This window comes from Scophthalmus maximus, chromosome 10, assembly GCF_022379125.1.
Source record: "Scophthalmus maximus strain ysfricsl-2021 chromosome 10, ASM2237912v1, whole genome shotgun sequence".
In the NCBI taxonomy this organism is placed as follows: Eukaryota; Metazoa; Chordata; class Actinopteri; order Pleuronectiformes; family Scophthalmidae; genus Scophthalmus; species Scophthalmus maximus.
The window spans coordinates 20,252,090-20,272,449 of NC_061524.1; the positions used below are offsets into that span (position 1 = coordinate 20,252,090).

General features: G+C 48.9%; 2 protein-coding genes across 4 annotated transcripts; one reads left to right on the plus strand and one right to left on the minus strand.

Annotated features, from left to right (window-relative positions):
• Nucleotides 1–30: 30 nt before the first annotated feature.
• aldh5a1 (aldehyde dehydrogenase 5 family, member A1 (succinate-semialdehyde dehydrogenase)) lies at nt 31–9,997 on the plus strand. Its single transcript, XM_047334895.1, has 10 exons — nt 31–436; nt 1,571–1,654; nt 1,905–2,075; nt 3,343–3,459; nt 3,573–3,716; nt 3,840–3,983; nt 5,630–5,788; nt 5,867–6,030; nt 6,887–6,945; nt 7,734–9,997. Exons 1-10 carry the CDS (start codon nt 149–151, stop codon nt 7,943–7,945), a joined length of 1,542 nt encoding a protein of 513 aa, XP_047190851.1. The 5' UTR covers nt 31–148; the 3' UTR covers nt 7,946–9,997.
• kiaa0319 (KIAA0319 ortholog) lies at nt 8,628–20,333 on the minus strand. Of its 3 annotated transcripts, XM_035609143.2 has the most exons (16): nt 20,071–20,312; nt 18,241–18,297; nt 17,090–17,745; nt 16,787–16,898; nt 16,617–16,703; nt 16,258–16,389; nt 16,017–16,158; nt 15,778–15,926; nt 15,542–15,693; nt 14,910–15,048; nt 14,666–14,825; nt 13,306–13,442; nt 13,023–13,145; nt 12,594–12,684; nt 11,741–11,832; nt 8,628–11,137 (listed from the first exon to the last, which is right to left on the minus strand). In XM_035609143.2, exons 2-16 carry the CDS (start codon nt 18,284–18,286, stop codon nt 10,980–10,982), a joined length of 2,376 nt encoding a protein of 791 aa, XP_035465036.2. In that variant the 5' UTR covers nt 18,287–18,297; nt 20,071–20,312; the 3' UTR covers nt 8,628–10,979. The 3 variants fall into 3 exon arrangements, 2 of the variants coding, with proteins under 2 accessions (XP_035465036.2, XP_047190850.1); XR_007031537.1 differs by lacking the exon at nt 8,628–11,137 and having other exon boundaries at nt 12,594–12,779; nt 20,071–20,333; XM_047334894.1 differs by lacking the exons at nt 8,628–11,137; nt 11,741–11,832 and having other exon boundaries at nt 12,683–12,815; nt 20,071–20,328.
• Between the last annotated feature and the right edge of the window lie 27 nt (nt 20,334–20,360).

Sequence of the window (20,360 nt, forward strand, 5' to 3'; positions counted from 1 at the left end):
CTCGGTGCGTCACGTGACTGGCTGACGCGCTCCGCTCGGTGCGTCACGTGACTGGCTGACGCGCTCCGCTCGGGACAGGTTCAGACCGACACGATTCCGCCGCGGGGCAGACGAACCGCACCGGAACCAGCCACACGGCGCCCCGGTAATGTCCGCCGTGTGCGCGCCGACGACCCGCCGCCTGCTGCGGCTCGCCCTCGCCGGCCCGCCCGCCGCCATGCAGAGGCACCACAGCCTGGACGTGAGCGCGCCGCTGCTGCGGACGCAGGGCTACGTGGACGGCCGCTGGGTCTCCGCCGCCTCGGCCTTCCCCGTCCTGGACCCGGCCACCGGGCAGGAGATCGCCCGGGTGGCCGACTGTGGCCCCGCGGAGGCCAAGCGAGCGGTGGACGCCGCGTACGAGGCGTTCCACTCGTGGAAGCGGTTCACGGCGAAGGTAGGACGTGTTCCAGGAGAAGAACCCCTCGAATGCATGCGGAGCAAAGCGAGACGCCGATGGAGCAAGTGACAACTCTGTCAACCCGCGAGACGGACTTTGACACGATGGTCACGACGGAACGCGCGGTGGTTTTGCAGCTCGGTGGTTTACCGAACTCCGTTCGAAAAACGGCCAATTTAATATGAATGTGTCAAATCCACCCAGACAACGACCAGACACGACGTAGCGCGCGGCGCCTCCTCAACCGACAGGAGCCACACTCTGATTCGGCGTAAACTGAATTCACGGGCAATCCGTCCGTTACGGTAGAACCGCGACCTTCTCTTCACACTGGCTCCCGGAAGCTTGCGGTTCAACGGTCGAGGCCGCAGGGGCGGACCGGGATAAACGCCGGCCCGGGCAATTTGCGCGCCCCCCGGCCCGAGTTCAGAATGGGGCGTTATTTGCTTCGTGTCATTGCAAATATCAGAGTCACGTGTGAGATTGTGGCGGCAGGTTTCATCATAGTCAAATAATACACACACTGAAGCAAATCGTAAGACGTTCAAATAAACCACCGTGGCGCCATCTTAGAATAGAAAGGAAATGCAAACGCTCACATCTCCTTTAGCCTGGACAAAGTGCCTTTTATATTAATCAATCATTCACTCATTCAAAATGCTCAACCAAGCAAGACAACGCACACAACGCACATCATTGACAGGGAGGCAGAGAAAAGTTAACTGATGCACACACACACACACACACACACACACTACACACACACACTACACGCACACACTACACACACACACACACTACACGCACACACTACACACACACACACTACACGCACACACTACATGCACACACACTACACGCACACACACACACACTGCACGCACACACACACACACACTACATGCACACACACTACACGCACACACTCACTCACACACACACACACACACTACACACACAAGCACACAGACACACACACACACACACTACACGCACACACTACACACACACTACACACACACGCACACTACACACACACACACACACACACACACAAACAAAAAATTGTGAATGCTCCGTGCCAGTCTGGTCCTCGTCTGGCCCTCGTATTGAACATGTCTTCCCCTGCAGGAGAGGAGCGTCCTGCTGAGGAAGTGGTTCGACCTGATGACGCTGCACAAAGAAGACTTGGCCAAACTGATCACATTTGAGTGTGTGAGTATCGAGCATGTGGACGTCTGAATGTTCCCTCCACGTGTGGCGGTTCGAGTCCACAGAGAAACACGAAGGACACTCTTACCGCCGGAACTGCTTTCCACTGAGAAAGTAGTTCCGGTGAAATCAGATTATTGACACTGTAACTGAACATTGACGTTGGTGTGTGAATGGATGTTGTTGTTGTTGTTGTGATCAGGGTCACAGAAACACTCTCCTCATTTCTCTCTGACCGCGTCTGTTCCTTCAGGGCAAACCGATGAGCGAGTCTCTCGGGGAGGTCGCGTACTCGGCCTCCTTCCTCGAGTGGTTCTCTGAGGAGGCTCGGCGAGTTTACGGCGACATCGTCCCGTCACCTGCCCGGGACCGAAGGATCCTCCTCCTCAAGCAGCCGGTGGGCGTCAGCTCCATCATCACCCCGGTGAGCAGAAAATACAAACACGGCGCCGCACGGCAGTCGTCTACCACTGTGTCCCCCTGCCCGTCGAGACGGAGAGGGCGGAGGCTTATCAGAGCGGCAATTAGGTCGCGTCAGGTCGCGTCTGGTCAGGTCGCGTCTGGTCAGGTCGCGCCTGGTCATGTCAGGTCAGGTCACGTCAGGTCGCGTCTGGTCACGTCAGGTCAGGTCAGGTCAGGTCGCGTCTGGTCACGTCAGGTCAGGTCGCGTCTGGTCACGTCAGGTCACGTCAGGTCAGGTCGCGTCTGGTCACGTCAGGTCACGTCTGGTCACGTCAGGTCACGTCAGGTCAGGTCGCGTCTGGTCACGTCAGGTCACGTCAGGTCAGGTCACGTCAGGTCAGGTCAGGTCGCGTCAGGTCACGTCAGGTCAGGTCACGTCAGGTCAGGTCACGTCAGGTCAGGTCACGTCAGGTCAGGTCGCGTCAGGTCGCGTCAGGTCAGGTCAGGTCGCGTCAGGTCAGGTCGCGTCAGGTCAGGTCACGTCAGGTCAGGTCGCGTCAGGTCAGGTCACGTCAGGTCAGGTCGCGTCAGGTCAGGTCACGTCAGGTCAGGTCGCGTCAGGTCAGTTCGCGTCAGGTCGCGTCTGGTCACGTCAGGTCAGGTCACGTCAGGTCAGGTCGCGTCAGGTCAGGTCAGGTCGCTTCAGGTCAGGTCGCGTCTGGTCAGGTCGCGTCTGGTCAGGTCGCGCCTGGTCATGTCAGGTCAGGTCGCGTCTGGTCAGGTCAGGTCAGGTCGGGTCGCTTCAGGTCACGTCGCTTCAGGTCAGGTCAGGTCAGGTCGCGCCTGGTCATGTCAGGTCAGGTCGCGTCTGGTCTGGTCAGGTCAGGTCAGGTCGGGTCGCTTCAGGTCACGTCGCTTCAGGTCAGGTCAGGTCAGGTCGCGTCATGTCAGGTCTACTGGTCAGCCAACAAATACAAAAACTGCACGAGACACAGTGGAGCTCAGATGAACAAAAAATATGTTGCATCAAACACGCGTTTACAGTTACAATCAGGGTCCACGTCCGGTCCTGGTCTGGTCTGTTCCACATCTGGTCCTCGTCCGGCCCAGGTCCGGCCCAGGTCCGGTCCGGTCCTGTCCGGTCCTGTCCTGTCCTGTCCTCTCCTCGTCACGCGTGATATCAGTGACTTCCCATGATAAGCAGACGATGTTGCTTTTGTCCGCAGGTTGACAAAAAGTAGACGTCGCATTGCTGTGTCGCTTTGGTAAATGTTGTGGTGTTGTTGCAGTGGAACTTCCCCAGCGCCATGATCACCAGGAAGGTGGGAGCGGCTCTGGCCGCCGGCTGCACCGTGGTGGTCAAACCAGCCGAGGACACGCCGCTGTCGGCGCTCGCTCTGGCCGAGGTCAGTGCCACGATCACGGCTGATTGAATCACCATGAAGTGAAAGTTTTCATATGGACGAATATTTAATACCTACGATCGTTCTGATACACTTCCATAATATTGTGTGTGTAGCTGGCGGACCAGGCAGGGATCCCGGCGGGGGTGTTCAACGTGGTCCCCTGCTCCAGAGAGAAGACCCCGTCTGTCGGGGAGGTTCTGTGCACCGACCCCCTCGTGGCCAAAATCTCCTTCACCGGCTCCACTGCAACCGGCAAAGTGAGACCCGACCACTTCCTCTGTCCGCAAAGAATGTTTTTGCATTTCCTGTTTGTGTTTTTAATTTTTTTTTAAATTACTGGACAGACTCTGTACAATCTGAAATCGTCCGCTTCCTCCCAGGTGTTGCTGAAACTGGCCGCTGACACTGTGAAGAAGGCGTCGATGGAGCTGGGTGGCCACGCCCCCTTCATCGTCTTCGACAGCGCCGACGTCGACAAGGCAGTGGGCGGAGCCATGGCGTCCAAGTTCAGGAACTCTGGACAGGTAACCCACCCCCCACTGGACGACTGTGGTACTGCAACTAAAAGTAGCTACAAGCTGAAGGTTAGCACCCGTTTGTTTGTTTGTCAGCAGGATTACGCAAAAATCACTCAGTTGATTTCCGCACAACTTGGAAAGAAAGGACAAATGTGTTGTTCTTGTTTAGTCATTGATCTGTTAGTAGGGCAACAACCAAAACGTTGCATTATGCGACCATTTTTTGAGACAGTCGAGTAAAACTACTCGCACGTGCGACCTGCAAATGTGCAGACTTTTTTTCTTTGTCCTTCGGAGAGAGTCCGCCGGTGAAGACCAATGTGTGTGAGAGGGGGATGAGTCCTAAAGTGATTCGTCAACTACACTCATTGGAGCGTCTTCGCCTCTATGCAGAATTCAATTTCTCAGTCGCTACGATTTTCCTCAGTTAGATCTAAGAGAGGCCACGCATGAGGTCAGTGTAGATCCACCTCCGCTGCCGATGGGGCGGTGAGCGGATCACCGTGTCCTCTTGCATCGTGGTCGGCCTCCGGCAGGCCCTGGTGCAGTTTATTTATTTATTTTTGATAATTTTTTGGGCTTTTTCTGCCTTTAATTTGAGAGGACAGCTTAGGAGAGAGAGGGGGGGGAAGACATGCAGAAAATCGTCACAGGTCGAATTCGAACCCTGGACCTCTGCGTCGAGGCATAAACCTCAAAGTATATGTGCCTGCTCCATCCACTGAGCCACCACGGTCCTGGTGCAGTTTAACCGGAACGGCTCACTCTTTAATCCCTTCAACCGTCTGCGGCCCGTCCAGACCGGACGTCCTTGTGTCACTCCCCCTCACGGCCTGTTCCGAGGGCTTGACGGGCCTGATGTCGCTGCGCTAGCGGAGGCGTTACAGAAGAGCAGCGATGTGTGGGTGGTGCTTAAACATCATCCTTTCACTTACTTAGAAGGCAAGAGGGTCAAAGGTGTGTTCACACTATCCACCTCTTTATATGAAAACCTATGGGAAGCGACCGCATGGCGGAACAAAAGTGGCCTCTAAAAAAGTAGATGGTGAAAATGACTTAAATCAGATTACATGCATTGCAATAATCCCTGTTAACGTCTCACTCAACAATCGCAAAATAACCATTGACCCTTTTTCCTCATTCAATTGAATTAAATTGTGACATTATGAACTTAAAATAGAACAGCACATTGTTATAAAATGTGGATAATTGCATTGCAGACCGATTTAAGGTGTGCCCCTAAATTTACATTAAGGGGCCCCAGCGCTCCTAGTAAAAAAAGTTAGTCCGGAGCCCTGCAACAACAACAGTCCTTTTTAATCAAGCTGCACCCGATCTCACACACTCACAGATTGAGTTTCTAAATATGTTGTTCTCAATCTAGACCCATGAAATCATTTTTTTTATGCATGTTCCGTCCTTTCACTATGTTCACTGGAAATCTGTTTTTGCATAATCCTGCTGACAAACAAACAAACAAACAAATGACTCTTTTGTGGAGGTAAACAAAAACTTCAGAGACATTTATTGAGCACAAACCTCACTCCGGCTCGGACCACGGTGAATCAAATGTTCTGTGTAGTTATTTCATGTATCAATACTGTAAAGCGAGAGATTATGAATATGGATCAGAGGCTCCTCCTTCCCCGTAGACGTGCGTGTGTTCCAACCGGTTCCTGGTGCAGAGCGGGATCCACGATCGCTTCGTGGAGAAGCTGGGCCGAGCGATGGACGCCGAGCTGCGTCTGGGCCACGGCTCGGAGCCCGACACCACCCAGGGGCCGCTCATCAACGCCAGAGCCGCAGAGAAGGTAAACGATCCTGTCGCGTAGAGGTTTCCCCCTCCGGGGTGTAGAACCGTCCTGACGGCTGCTGTCCCGGCCCCTCAGGTGGTCCACCAGATATCGGACGCAGTGTCCCGGGGGGCAACAGTGCTGAAGGGCGGGCGGCGTCGGGACGGGTCGTTCATGGAGCCGACCCTGCTGACGGACGTCACCACTGACATGCTCTGTACGAGAGAGGAGACGTTCGGCCCTCTGCTGCCCGTCATCAGGTCGGTGCCTCTCACTGTGGGTCATCTGGACTCAGGCTCCGCCCACACTGATGACCTCTCATTTCCTCTCCAGCCTCTGAACCTGAGACCTGGTGTCAGAGTGAAAACAATGATTCAGACGACGCCCGTGTTCTCTTCTCTCATTGGTTCTCATCAGGCTAAGTGTCGCGAACACTTCCACCTCGTCACCATCGCAGAGTTTCTGTTGCTAAGCTACCAACTACAGAGTTTGACAATCTACTTCCTGTTTACACCTGAGTGGTCACGTGACACGTGTATTGGTGTGGACGAAGATTATTTCAGATACGGCACTTAAACGCTTGTCTGGGTGGACGACGATTTATTTTTTTAACTAAAAAATATCAGTGTGGATGTGGCTTCAGTCAGTCTCACTCTCACACAGACAGATATAATATATATACACACGTACTCACTACAGCACCAAACGTGTATTAATGCCACTGCTGACCCAACAATTTCTTCACGTGTTTCTTCCTGTTAGTTTGATTTACTTCTTTTCTGATCCTTTAAAAAAAGTGAAGATTTACGTCGTCAGTTGGAACCAATGAACTCAGAGCCAAAGATAAAAATAGAAATATAGACATAACACCAAACTGATACATGTTCATGGAATCTGCTCTTTTACTTTTAACGTGGCAAAATCTGCATTTGATGCATTTTTACAAGTGCATCCATGAGGTAAGAGAATAAGGTGAAAGTAATAAATAACATACGGCAATGCCAGAAGTGAACAATACTGAAATAGTTCATAGTTGCATATGGACACAGAAATGATCTTCATCGTGAAGACGCTGCAGCAGCAGCTCCTGACCATTTGTTTGTTTCTGGTTCTCAGGTTCGACAGCGAGGACGAAGCTCTGGCCATCGCTAACGCGTCTAACGTCGGTCTGGCAGGTGAGTGAAGCGAACAGAATGTAAAAGAAAAAAGAGGGAAAAAACATTAAAGCTCCAGTGTGTAATTTTTGTACGTTTCTGGCACCATCTGGTGGTAAAGTTGCAAACTGCAACCGACTGAACGACCGACAGGGGACACTTCATGGCGGCGCACCGCTGATTCCATTACCGCCAGCGTCTGAAAATTTCAATGTGAACGCGACATATTCTGGACCGTTTAGTTCAACAACCGTATTCAACACGGAGACTCACACAGAGGTCGGTCCACCTCATGGAACTAGATTTAACTCTTATATGAACACAGAGTTATGGACAATATATTCAGTTTCTGTGAATAAGTTCTTATAAATGTTACACATTGTAGCTTTTAATAAATCTCTTTGCAATCTTATCTATTGATCAAACATTTGTTGCTGTCATGCAACACATGCCGAGTCATGTTTATTGATTTGCTATATTACGAAATATTATCTGAAACTGTCCATTTCCTGTGCGACGACAAGCAACAGCTACGTTTGTGCCGCCGCTCGTCTTCAGACCGTCACTTTTCTAACCAGTCATGCAATGTTGTTTCAAGATGTTTTTGTTTTTTTCACCTGAAGCCGACTGAGCTAACGGACCTTTGACCTTTGCGACTGACAGGCTCGTGTTTAAATGGTTGCTTCTTTTTTTTTTGCCAAAATTGGACGAGAAGCTGGCTGACGTATGAAGATATGACATCTCAGTGTGGAGCTGCTCGGGGGCGTTCCAGTGAAAACACCGTCAAGCTCTGTTTCATTTGTTCTCAGGTTATTTGTACTCACAGGACACGAGTCAGATCTGGCGGGTGGCGGAGGCGTTGGAGGTGGGGATGGTTGGCGTGAACGAGGCCCTCCTCTCCGCCGCGGAGGGCGCCTTCGGCGGGGTCAAACAGTCGGGTTTGGGCCGCGAGGGCTCAAAGTGCGGCATCGAAGAGTATCTGGAAGTCAAGTACATGTGCCTCGGAGGCTTGCAGGTCTGATCGGGACGGAGCGCCCTCTGGAGGTCCCGGTTTGTAACTAACAGAGTTTTAATGTTCTCGCACCTGATGACAACAACAAAAAAGTAACCCTTGTAGAATAAAGAGGAGGTTAAACAAAATGAAATGTAATAGTAACCATGTCTTGATTGGGGCTGATAGCGATTCCTGATCGGCTTAAGTACGTAACAGTCACAGTCGACCAATCAAAATAAATTAATTGTTTATTCTTCTTATTTTTCGACAAACTGTTTAAGAGTAAATGTTATTTTACTACTGTAGCCTCCCATCTTTGATAAGCCCCTCCCACCTTGGTCACTGAAACTGTGCCCGTCATGTTTGGCATTCTGGTTACCCTGGTAACTGGCAGATTTTTACCTCTGAACAACATGTGAAAGTGCGAGACTTCATGTAAGAAGCAGCTGTTTCTTTTCTCTGACTTTCTAAACTGTTGCGCCCAGATTCTAGCAGCCATAGCCACGTAGCTAATTAACGTTAGCTCCACCCGTCTCCAGCGGACCAGTTAATGTATCAGACCCACAAATGCGTAAACGAGTTAGTCTAAAAAAAGCCTTTTTCTATTGCTGCACACATTTAGTTGTGTAATAATCCTGAAACAACTGAGGCTCACAGTCACGTCACATTACGACTAGTGGACCCAGGTACAAAACAAACAGAACAAAGGTTCGAGTGATGCTTTGTTCAAGCCTTTATTTAAACAGGGAAAAGCCGTTGAGAGCGAGCTCGATGCTCTGGTTACAGATTTACAGTAAAGGAACAATAAATTATAAACAGATGATAAACCCTTTAACACTCCGTTGCTGCTGGAAGGTAATAAGCTAGTTAGCCAGACATGCTAACATTAGAGCAGCTCTTTAAAGGAAAGAAGAATAGAAACTGAGAAGGAGCTCCACACGCCTGCTCGGCCTAGTTACTGTTGCAAAGCTGTGATTGGGCCGTAGCTGTTTTGGGGGGAGGGGTTTAGCAAAGTGTCAGTTGAGGCGCTCAGAAAATTAGCGTCTAGCATCTGTCATCATCTTGAAAAGGAAACTACTGAAAAGTCTGATTTAAGTTTTTCCCTTTTTCCTCCATAAAGTCACAGAAGTGAACTTTCTGTAGTTGCACATTTAGTTTAAAAAAGTGAAACGGCTCATTTACTGTGATAAAACAAAACCGTACGCTAAAGTTTGGTATTGATCATCCTGATGCTCTGTGGAAGGGATATTTTAGTAAAAAGTATTTTTTAATGACTCATACCTATATATTCTGATTTAATTGGAGAACAAAAAAAAGGAACACACTCAAATCGACCTTAACAAGCCCATTTTTTTTCTATAGCACGTCGTTTGTTTGGACCTTTAGCTTAAACTTATTAGGATTCCTTACTTGTATTTAGCCGTCAGGTCAGTAATGCCAAATCACATTAATTAATCCATAAATTAAATGTTGAACACGTTGGCTAATGTGAATGATGGGAAACAGGTTGGAACTTATCTGCATGCAGCCAATTTTGGGTGTATTTTTGTGCAGTGCATATAATTTAGGAAAAATTTGTTTTTATAATATAGTGGTTTCAAAATATCTTTTGCTGTGTAGATGTTAATTTAATCCTGAGCAGGTTTTTGTCAAACCCGTCAGACTGAAGTTGAAGCACAGGAGGCTGCTTTCTGTGTAAAGTGCCATAAAACTCTATAAAACTTAATTTCTTAGAGTTGAACAACAGGACTGCGTCTAAATATGTCAAAATTTGGAGTCGCCTACTTAGTTGTTCAGAGAAAGAGTTATAATTTCTTAAGGCGTATACCTCGTTAAGTGATAAAGATTTTAAAAACTTGGCAACACACACATACAGTACCTTGTCATAATGAGATGAAGTATTACATAATTCAGAGACACTGCTCCTTGATCTAAAGATTATTCCATGACACTGTCCTGTTGTACAGCAGATTGTATTTCTAATGTGTGTAATTGGTCTTAATTGTAATATACTTTGTAGGCGTCACAGTTAATGTAAAAACAATGTTGATTTTTGTATAAATGTTAAGTACAATAATATTTCATGCTGTCCAACTGACTTTTGTATGACGGATAACTAATGACCCTCTGAAATTTGTCCGGTGTAAACTGGGTCTGAAGGAGCTTCGACAGTTACGCTATGATAATTAAAACTTTCAAACGTAGAGAATACTTCCACTGCTAACTGTTGCCAAAAATAATTCCGCAAACAGGGTTCAACGTGTGATATTCTCACGTTGGACTGCGCCTGGCTAGCATGTTTCCCTCTGCAGCGGGTCCTTGTGCTAAGCTAGGCCCAACACCGAGGGCTACTCTAATGCAATGACACGGGAATTCATATTTTTTCTGTCTTGGCTTAGTAGAGGTCATCAGACAACACTGCAATTTGTTTAAAATTTAAAAAGTTTAAATACAACAAGTTTAGCGCAGATTTAGCTTCTGGGTCCTTTTATCTCAAATTTAGATTTTTGGGCTGAGCTATTTTTAAAGTTAGCGTTCGGAGTTGACATATTTTTAGGCTAGCCAAGCAGTGCTAAGCTAACTCAAAACATTGTGGACCGACTACAGGGGATTTCCTCAGTTAGAGCATTAAAGTCCGATGCTAATCATTTGACACGTAGCGATAAGTTAAGCTAGCATCAGGTCCAGTTAGCTTCGACTTGCTCAACTCACCTGACCCTTGGATGGGGAGGGATCTCGACGGACTGGTGACTATTAGCCTGTTGGCTAACGAGATAGACGATGTCAATCTGACAGACTGGAAGCTGCTGGAAGGTGGATGTTGTTCCCCCTCTTTGGATGGAGTCTTTAAATCGTTCCTGTTTCCCCTCTGGCCTTGAGTCTTCACATTCATCCAAATATGTCCTGACGGGAGACACGGGTTCGTTTCACTGACCTCACAGCAGAGGGTTAAAGTCCTTCACACTTTCAGAAGCCTCGTCTCTTCCTGCCACTCGGAGCCGCCCGAGCGCAAACATCCCAGAAGGGTCCTTTCTGTGTCGGAGGGAGGTCGGTGGTCCCGTCATCCAAAGGCGTTCCCGTTGCAGCCAGCCGGGGCGCCGAGCCGGTTCCTGCTGCGGACGGGTCGGTCCCGGCTGAAGATGGTGTCCTGGTCGCTGTCCAGCTCCGACTCGGACATCATCAGGCTGGAGTTGTGCTCCGTGCTGCGGTGTTTGATACCTGCACAGAACAAAGTCTTCGATTTTGACAGTCTCGTCCCAGGAATTTTGTGTAAAATGATCAACAGATTATTTCCTTAGGACATTGCAATACTCATATTTTCAAGACCATAATTCTCTCTGTATTTTGATTTTCATATCGCTTGCTGCGCATGCACATTTGAGAAAAAAAACAACTCCTTGCGGCGCATTTATTGTCGTCTGATTTTTTAACAGTCAGTCAACCTATTGGCGAGCAACTGACACGAGCAACGTGTTAGCGACCCCTGATATACACTGACATTTTTAATGATTCGCTGTACTATAGAATTTCTATTACTAAGTTGATTTGCTACATTGTTAATCTGGCAATAGCTCCATCTGACAGCATTATTTGTTAATCTTGATCAACAAATATGAATTATTAATATGTTTGTGCGTGTTTCCGTTATTTGCTGTGGTCTCAGGGCTACGCCATTACACAAAGTTATAAACGTCATAGTATAGTTTGTACGTGACAATAATACTAATCTTAATTTAAAGGATGAGGTTTTAACGGTTACATTTGAGATTTTGTGCCGTATCTTAACGATGACCTCTGACTTCTGTGACAGAAGTGACTCACTGAATTTGGGCCGAAGCTCCAGCCGCTCCTGTTCGTCCATGTTGTCCAGGATGGTGTATTTGGTTTTCTTCCTCACTCTGGTCTGTCTCCTCCTGAACACAGTCGACACAAAAGTAATAATAATAATTATAATAATAATATATTGGATTCATAAGGCGCTTTTCAAGTACCCAAAGCGCTCAAAAGTCAGTCCACACACAGTCAGTCGACAGAGGAGCGAACAACGATCACCGTCAACCATCGCCCACTATTTTCTTAGCATCATTTCCTCAGGTGCCACGTTTTACAGGTGCAGGGAAAATGCAGCTCTATGCGTTTGATTTATTCCATTAGGGAATAAAAAGATTAGAAAAGCCACAGCTGCACAGTTACAGCAGCATTTGTGAACAATCTATAGAAATTCATTATTTATATGTGGGGGGGAATCTGTCCTGACAAGCGAAAGTTGGTCCTTGGTCCTAAATGTACTTAGACAGAGCGTTGCTATGGAGACAGACACTGTCTGTTTGATGACGACATTAATCTGAGAGAGATAAATACACCCACAGAGACACCATGCACTGACCACCTGTTGATCTCCTCTATATATTGAGCTCCTGTAATAACAGACTTCTGCTGAAGACGTCCACGATCTCCTTCTTCCTGATTGACTGCTTACATTTTTCCATTAAGAAATGGATTTTATGTTATAAATGTTTCCAAACAATAAAGAATGAAAATATGAAACCAAATGTGGTTAGATAGGTTAAAGCTGATGTATTTTCCCAACCTAATGGACACTGACAGGTTGAGTCAACTGTAAACTAACTGACACTGACTTTGAGGAAAGATGCATATATAAACGAGTGCTCACCTCCTGCAGCAGCAGATGAAGGTCCAGCTGACAGACAGGATGAAGACCATGAGCAGGAAGCTGGTCAGGATGACGTACAGAATCCTCCACTCTGACAGGAGGAGCAGAAAGTTTGACTAAGGGTCCGTCCCATTGGCCCTACCCCTCCATTTGGTGCATTGCCGCGTAGGGGAGGGTGTCCCATGTCTTTTTGAAGATCAAGGGGTCAGTGGTTAACTGCCCCTTCAAACGTAGGGTGGTCAGATGAATTACAGGGGAGGAACGGAGGGGTAGGGACATGGGGCGGACCCAAAGTCTGCTGCGTCCGAAACAAACTAAAGTATATTAACAAGAGCCGAGGAGCAAAAACTCAATATTTGTCCTAGACCAAATCACCAGGATGTGATCGGTTATATTTTTGTGCGCTAAATAATGAAGGCTCATAATTACCACAGTTGCTCTCTCCATCGCCAAGGTACCGGCGAATCAGATTCTCCGTCCAGAAGGGGTCACACGAACACTCCTTGGTGAGGGGATCACACTGACCACGACCGGAACAGCGGAGCAAACACACTGAAGGAACACGGGACACGTTCATCAAAGTCTTTTCTGATTTACTTTTTTAATTTTTTATTTATTTATCCTTTTTATACAAACAAATGAGCAGAACAGAAGAAAAAAAACGAATGAAACAGACACACTGAGGAGCGAGACGTCTGTCCCTGCGACTCACACACGGTGTCGACTCTCAGGACTCGGAACAGCAAGAAGTCGCTCTTCTCTCTCAACAGCTGCGTCCTCAGCAACACAACCAACCTGGAGCCCGAGAGAGGCCCCGAGGGGCCCGACACCGAGAACCTCAACACAGTGCTGCACGCACACACACAGTTTTAGATTATTCAGGACGTATACACAGAAACATTTAAAACTAAACTATGACTCTTTGACCATTTTTAAACTTCGGGACCAAAACCAGTCAGTCAGTAAACCAGTTGGTCGGTAAACCAGCCGGTCAGTAAACCAGTCAGTCAGTAAACCAGTCGGTCGGTAAACCAGTTGGTCGGTAAACCAGTGGGTCAGTCAGTAAACCAGCGGATCAGTAAACCAGTCAGTCAGTAAACCAGTCGGTCAGTACACCAGTGGGTGTCAGTAAACAAGCGGGTCAGTAAGCCAGTGAGTCAGTAAACAAGCGGGTCAGTAAACAAGCGGGTCAGTAAGCCAGTGAGTCAGTAAACAAGCGGGTCAGTAAACCAGCGGGTTAGTAAACAAGCGGGTCAGTAAACCAGCGGGTTAGTAAACCAGAGGCTCAGTCAGTAAGCCAGTGAGTCAGTAAACAAGCGGGTCAGTAAACCAGCGGGTTAGTAAACAAGCGGGTCAGTAAACCAGAGGCTCAGTCAGTAAGCCAGTGAGTCAGTAAACAAGCAGGTCAGTAAACCAGCGGGTTAGTAAACAAGCGGGTCAGTAAACCAGAGGCCCAGTCAGTAAGCCAGTGAGTCAGTAAACAAGCGGGTCAGTAAACCAGCGGGTTAGTAAACAAGCGGGTCAGTAAACCAGCGGGTTAGTAAACAAGCGGGTCAGTAAACCAGAGGCTCAGTCAGTAAGCCAGTGAGTCAGTAAACAAGCGGGTCAGTAAACCAGCGGGTTAGTAAACAAGCGGGTCAGTAAACAAGCGGGTCAGTAAACCAGCGGGTTAGTAAACAAGCGGGTCAGTAAACAAGCGGGTCAGTAAACCAGCGGGTTAGTTAACAAGCGGGTCAGTAAACCAGCGGGTTAGTAAACAAGCGGGTCAGTAAACCAGCGGGTCAGTAAACCAGCGGGTCAGTAAACCAGAGGCTCAGTCAGTAAGCCAGTGAGTCAGTAAACAAGCGGGTCAGTAAACCAGCGGGTTAGTAAACCAGAGGCTCAGTCAGTAAGCCAGCGGGTCATTCAGTAAACCAGCGGGTCAGTCAGTAAACCAGCGGGTCAGTAAACCAGCGGGTCAGTAAACCAGAGGCTCAGTCAGTAAGCCAGCGGGTCATTCAGTAAACCAGCGGGTCAGTCAGTAAACCAGCGGGTCAGTAAACCAGCGGGTCAGTAAACCAGCGGGTCGGTACCTGAGGTGCGAGTGTCCCTGCAGCGCTCGGACCTGGATGTCCGTGTCGAGGACGTGCAGCAGGGCGGCGAGTTGTCGGACCAGCGTGTCTCTCTGGGACAAACTGACCTGAGACACCGACACCAGCATCTCCAGCTCCACTTCCTCGCCCCCGCCGGGCTCTACGGAGACATAGAAGGGACAAACCTCAGTGGGAACGTGTGGAGAACGCCCCCCCCCCCCACGGTCCCTGATCCCCGTCCCACCTGGTCGGACCTCCACCGTGGCCGTGGCGGTGCCAGATCGGCCCTGGGCGTCGGTCACCCTCAGACGGAACAGGTAGGTTCCTTCCACCAGGTTGGCCAGGTACAGAGACGGCCGGGTCTCCGAGCCGTACAGGACGTCCTGCAGACAGACGTCTGTCAGAGCGTCCGCATGAAACATCTCGAAAGGAAGTGATGAATCTAATCTGAATGTCTCACCTGGTGATTACTTTAAATACAGGTCTTTTTAAGGTACATTTCTTTTAATCAGAACAACGATAAAATGAAATCACTAAACCAGGAAAAAAAATGATCTACTTGTAATTCTAATGAATCCCAGTTAATCTACTCAAATGTAATCTACAGAAACAAACACGACTTCCATAGAGCACGAGTTCAGGTCCAAGGAAAGGAACTAATATATTCCTGATATAAAGAAAAGGTTCATAATTGAATTAAAAACAACTTTATTCTAATGTACTATTTCTAATCTAATCTGATGTCTTTCTTATTAACACCCATCTAATTTTATGAAAACTCAAATGTAGTATAATCCAGTCTAAAATAATCGAATTGTAATTCTAATGAAGCCCAGCCAGTGTAATCTAATCTGAGGTGTCAGTGAGCGGACCGACCCCGGCAGCAGGACTCTGGCGGTCTCGGACCCACAGGTACTGGACCTGGGTCTGGTCTCCGTCGGTGACGGAGCCCTGGAGAACCAGCGAGTTGTCGGGCAGCGTCAGCGTGTGGCTGCCACTGGCGTGAGCGACAGGGCTAAGACTCGCGGCTGCGGGAGGAAAACGATTTTAATCAACACGCCGCCGATTGGGCTCCGTGAACATCTACTGTTACGTCATTAAGCCCCACCTACCCTCCTGCACCCGGACCGTCAGCGAGGCGCTGTCTGTCGCCCCCTGCTGGTCAGAGATGGTCAGTCTGAAGGTGTAGCGTCCCACCCGAAGACCCGTCACTGTGGCGACCGCACGGTCCACGCCCTCCAGCTTCAACCCAGGAGGACCGCTGGAAAAACAAAACAAACATGGCGGAAACCCACAGGTGAGAGTTTCGGTCGTTTACACCAGCGTGTGGCGAACGGCCCCGGGGCCCCACCTGACGGCGTCCCAGTGGAAGCTCAGGGCGCCGCAGCCGTCGGTGCTTCTGCTGCCGTCGAGCGACAGGCTGCTCAGCGGGAGGATCAACTTCCTGTCGGGACCCACCACCGCTACCGGGCCACGGTTTGATCCCCTGACCTCTGACATTGAGTGAGACGACAGCAGAGCTCGTTACGGTTCAGTCGAGGTAAACGTCTAGTTAACGGAAAAACTCATTTTAAAAACGATACTTAATTCACCAGACTCGGCAGCGGTCGTGGGGGGGGTCGCGGTCGGGGTTGTGGTGCTGAGAGTTGAGGTGGAGGTGGTGGGGTCAGAGGTCATGGTCATGGTAGATGGAGCTGCAGCTGAGTGAAGAGTCTCCACGATGTCTGAGGATGAGCAAAGCACAAATAACAATAATAATATCATCAGTAACTCTTTTTAGAATTATTAAACCTTTTATTTGATTTTAACTTTCATTTCTTGTGTGTGTGTGTGTATATAGATGTGTATATACAGGTGTATATATATATATATATATATATGTGTACATATATGTGTGTGCGTATATATATATATGTGTACATATATATGTGTGTGTGTGTGGTGTGTGTACCAGTGGTGGGTTCAGGGGAAACCGCAGCATCCTCTGTAGACATCATCTGTTCTCCAGGTTTTCCCAGGAACGTCGTCAGGGATGGAGCTGCAGGAAACGAGCATCTGACCCATTAAAATCATTCTGACAACAGTCAAACCTCCTTGGATGAAAGGTCATGCGAATGTTACCTGGCTGCGAGCTGGAGCTGCTGGGCCGATGAGGTGTGGGAGGAGGAGTCTGGGCGGAGTCAGTGGTCGATTGTGACAGTGATGTAGAATCGCTGCCGCTTTGTGTTTTGGTCTGATGAAAAAAAAAGGAGCATTAAGGTGCGTTCACACCGGACACGACGCAAATTTTTCGTGCTGGTAGATCACATAAAAAGATGCAGCTAGACGCAAATATCGGTCACTGAGGTGGGCGAAGCGGAGAAAATTGGCAAAAGAAAGGTCAACTGATGTTTGTTGTTGTTGTTGATTCCTTTCTCCACCCACCGTTCTCTCTGCAGCTGCAGGGTCTGCCGTCCTCCCGGTTCCGTCCTCGTCTCCTCGGCTGATGTTCCCCACCGACGAGGCCCCAATTGGGGCCGCACTGCTCTCCGTCGGCCCCCTCCTCTCTGGACCATCGTCTGCCTCCGATCGGTTGAATCCGTCTCTTCCATCCGTCGTGTCGGCCTCTGAGCCTCCACCTCCCCTCTCCTCCAGGCTTCCATCCGAATACTCCACATCCAGCGTCCGGGGGTCGGAAAAGTCCTGCGGGGGCCCGTCGAAGAGGGCCAGATCCTTCAGAGCCTCCAGGCCCCTGGGGGCCTCAGAGGACGGTGGTCTCCAGCGGCCCCCGTATGGCTCGCCTCTCACGAGGGACTTAAGCACCAGCGTCTGAGGGGACGCCCTCCGCAGGAAGGCCAAGAGCGAGTCAGCCCCGGGCCGCTCTCTGGGCCGGCAGTTTTCCAGCTGCTGGCAGCTCAGAACGTAGCAGCGGCCCTCAAACAGCCAGGCCAGGTCGTACCCCGGCAGGTCGCAGCACGCCGCCACGCACTGCGGCAGCGACGACGCGCCGGGGATCCGCAGGACGCCGCTGCTCTCCGGCGCCGGGGACACCACTGCCTCGGAGAAGGTCGCCCCCTGCCAGCACTGAGACGCCACTGCAGCTGCAGCACAAAAACAGGGGCCGTGGTTATTTAGTGACAGAAGACGGCGTCATCTAGTGGTCATGTGTGTGATGACTGACTGTTAAGACCTCTGACAACTCTAAGTGGTAAAACGTTATCGTTAATTTATCAAATATTTGTAATTATTTTGTACATAGAGAAACGTAAACCTGAGAGTGTAGTCACATGGTTCAATATGAGCAACAAATCTGATGATCGATTTTATTTCTTAACCAAATTATTTCTACTTCCCATTTCTTGGTGATGAAATTCTGCTGCTTTTGTTTTGTAATAAATAAACAGACCATTTTCACATTTGGATTATTGATCAAGCGAAACCTGCAGTATGATGACATCACTTTGGGTTTTAGAAAATGATGAGTGCGTTTCACTCTTTTCAAAAATTTTATGGCGAAAGAAAAAATCTTTTTTAATCAACAAATTTAAAAAACAACTTAATTTTGGAATGATTTTTGGCTGATGTCTTTTTTTTACCTTCCACACTGAGCAGCAGCAGCAGCAGAACAGTTTCCCCCCACATGATCAATCAGCCTGAAACAGACAGCAAACATTTGCCTCAAGTCATTAGATAAAATGTCAAAGGAAAGAAAGAAGATGACGAAGAGGATTATTATTAAATCAATTATTAAATACATACGTGGAGGAAAAACATGAAAAATTACAAAGGACAGTTATGCAGGAGAGAACAACAACAAAAACAGATGAAAATATTATTTTTGGAATATATATATACACAAACACCCATTAAATTAAAACACATCAGAAGATATATAAAAGTTAATATTGCAAATTGATATATATTTTCATAATTCCTAAATTTTGCTTTAAAAAAATAACAGGCGACAATACCAAGCGCCACACACATTTTTTCATGTTTTTTAAAAAATAAAATACATTTTTGTTAAAAACATTTATTTGTACTTTCCAGAGACTAAAACATTGAATCAATACAAAAAAATGATGAACAGATTAATTGATAATCAAATCATCATTAACAGACCCGAACATTTTTAAATATAATTTTCCATATATACATGAGACATATTGATTGTCACAGTTGGTCCACCTGCCGGGTGCTGGACAGGGTCTGCAGCACCACAGGGGCCCGGGACAGTTTCAGCACCACGGGGGCCCGGGACAGTTTCAGCACCACGGGGGCCCGGGACAGTTTCAGCACCACGGGGGCCCGGGACAGTTTCGGGACAGTTTCAGCACCACGGGGGCCCGGGACAGTTTCAGCACCACGGGGGCCCGGGACAGTTTCGGGACAGTTTCAGCACCATGGGGGCCCGGGACAGTTTCGGGACAGTTTCAGCACCACGGGGGCCCGGGACAGTTTCAGCACCACGGGGGCCCGGGACAGTTTCAGCACCAGGGGGGCCCGGGACAGTTTCGGGACAGTTTCAGCACCAGGGGGGCCCGGGACAGTTTCGGGACAGTTTCAGCACCACGGGGGCCCGGGACAGTTTCAGCACCACGGGGGGCCCGGGACAGTTTCAGCACCACGGGGGCCCGGGACAGTTTCAGCACCAGGGGGGCCCGGGACAGTTTCGGGACAGTTTCAGCACCACGGGGGCCCGGGACAGTTTCGGGACAGTTTCAGCACCACGCCGCCGGAGACAGCGCCACACCGGGAGCCCCGCCCAGCAGCAAGGACACACGCGGCCCGGTGTCTGAAAACAAGCGCACCGTCGTCCCTTTGCGCCAGCGCGATGATGACATTGTCATTTCAATAGGAAAAATATCCGCAACATACAAGTTTTTGAATTGATTTCTTGCCAATAAAATGCGACAGTCGTGTTTTTTGTGCGGCGGGTTCTTTAATAACCCGTCACTCCAAACTCCGTTGAAAATAGTACAGATTAAAAGTTTGCTCACTTGTAGGTCACGATGCGTGAATGATAACATATTTATTAAAATAGTTTCCGTATCTGCATACGGCCCTCTCAAATACGGCATCAAGTTATTTCAGTGAAAATCACCTCCTCCTCGCCGCTTTGTGAGTGACACTTCCCCCCGACGATCGCGAGCAGCGTGCGCCGCGTCTGAGCCGTAACGTGCAGCTTGTTACTGAAGATGACAACCAGCCGAGACCACGACGCGTACAACGACGGCGACAACGACGTCGGAAAGGTAGCACGTCGTCAAAGAGACAAAGTGTCGGAAAAGCTCTCGCGTCCGCGCCCGTGCGGACACGCTCCATGTTAAATGGGGGGATTTGTAAACGGAGTTCAGTGCGACGGACATTTTCATTTTAAAGGGAAAACGAGCACGTGAACGTCGAACGATGCTTTGTTAACGCACCTGGTCGAGGTGGTGGTCGTCGGTCCCGGTTCTGCTCGGCGGGTCCGGTCCGTCCCCCGGGTCCGTCCCCCGGTTCTGACCGGCTGCGGTTCAGGGTTTTAATTGGCTTCACGCGCCTGATGCTCAATTTGTCCCGAAATCACGAGTGGTCAAGTTAGCGAGTGTTTAAAAGACCTGACATCCGGCCACAACTTTCAAAATAAATGTTCCGTCAAGTAAAGTGAACACAAAATGACGGTGTTCCCCCTTATTTTAATTTCCTTTCTCCATTTCTGTTTTATATTTTGTGA

Coding starts and splice junctions, on each gene's coding strand:
- aldh5a1 (XM_047334895.1), top strand. CDS start 149: ATGTCCGCCGTGTGCGCGCCGACGACCCGCCGCCTGCTGCGGCTCGCC. Junction 1,655..1,904: donor AACTGATCACATTTGAGTGT/GTGAGTATCGAG, acceptor CTGTTCCTTCAG/GGCAAACCGATGAGCGAGTC. Junction 6,031..6,886: donor CCTCTGCTGCCCGTCATCAG/GTCGGTGCCTCT, acceptor TCTGGTTCTCAG/GTTCGACAGCGAGGACGAAG.
- kiaa0319 (XM_035609143.2), bottom strand. CDS start 18,286: ATGTGGGGGGAAACTGTTCTGCTGCTGCTGCTGCTCAGTGTGGAAG. Junction 15,927..16,016: donor TTCCACTGGGACGCCGTCAG/GTGGGGCCCCGG, acceptor TTGTTTTTCCAG/CGGTCCTCCTGGGTTGAAGC. Junction 13,146..13,305: donor CCTGAGAGTCGACACCGTGT/GTGAGTCGCAGG, acceptor GTGTTCCTTCAG/TGTGTTTGCTCCGCTGTTCC.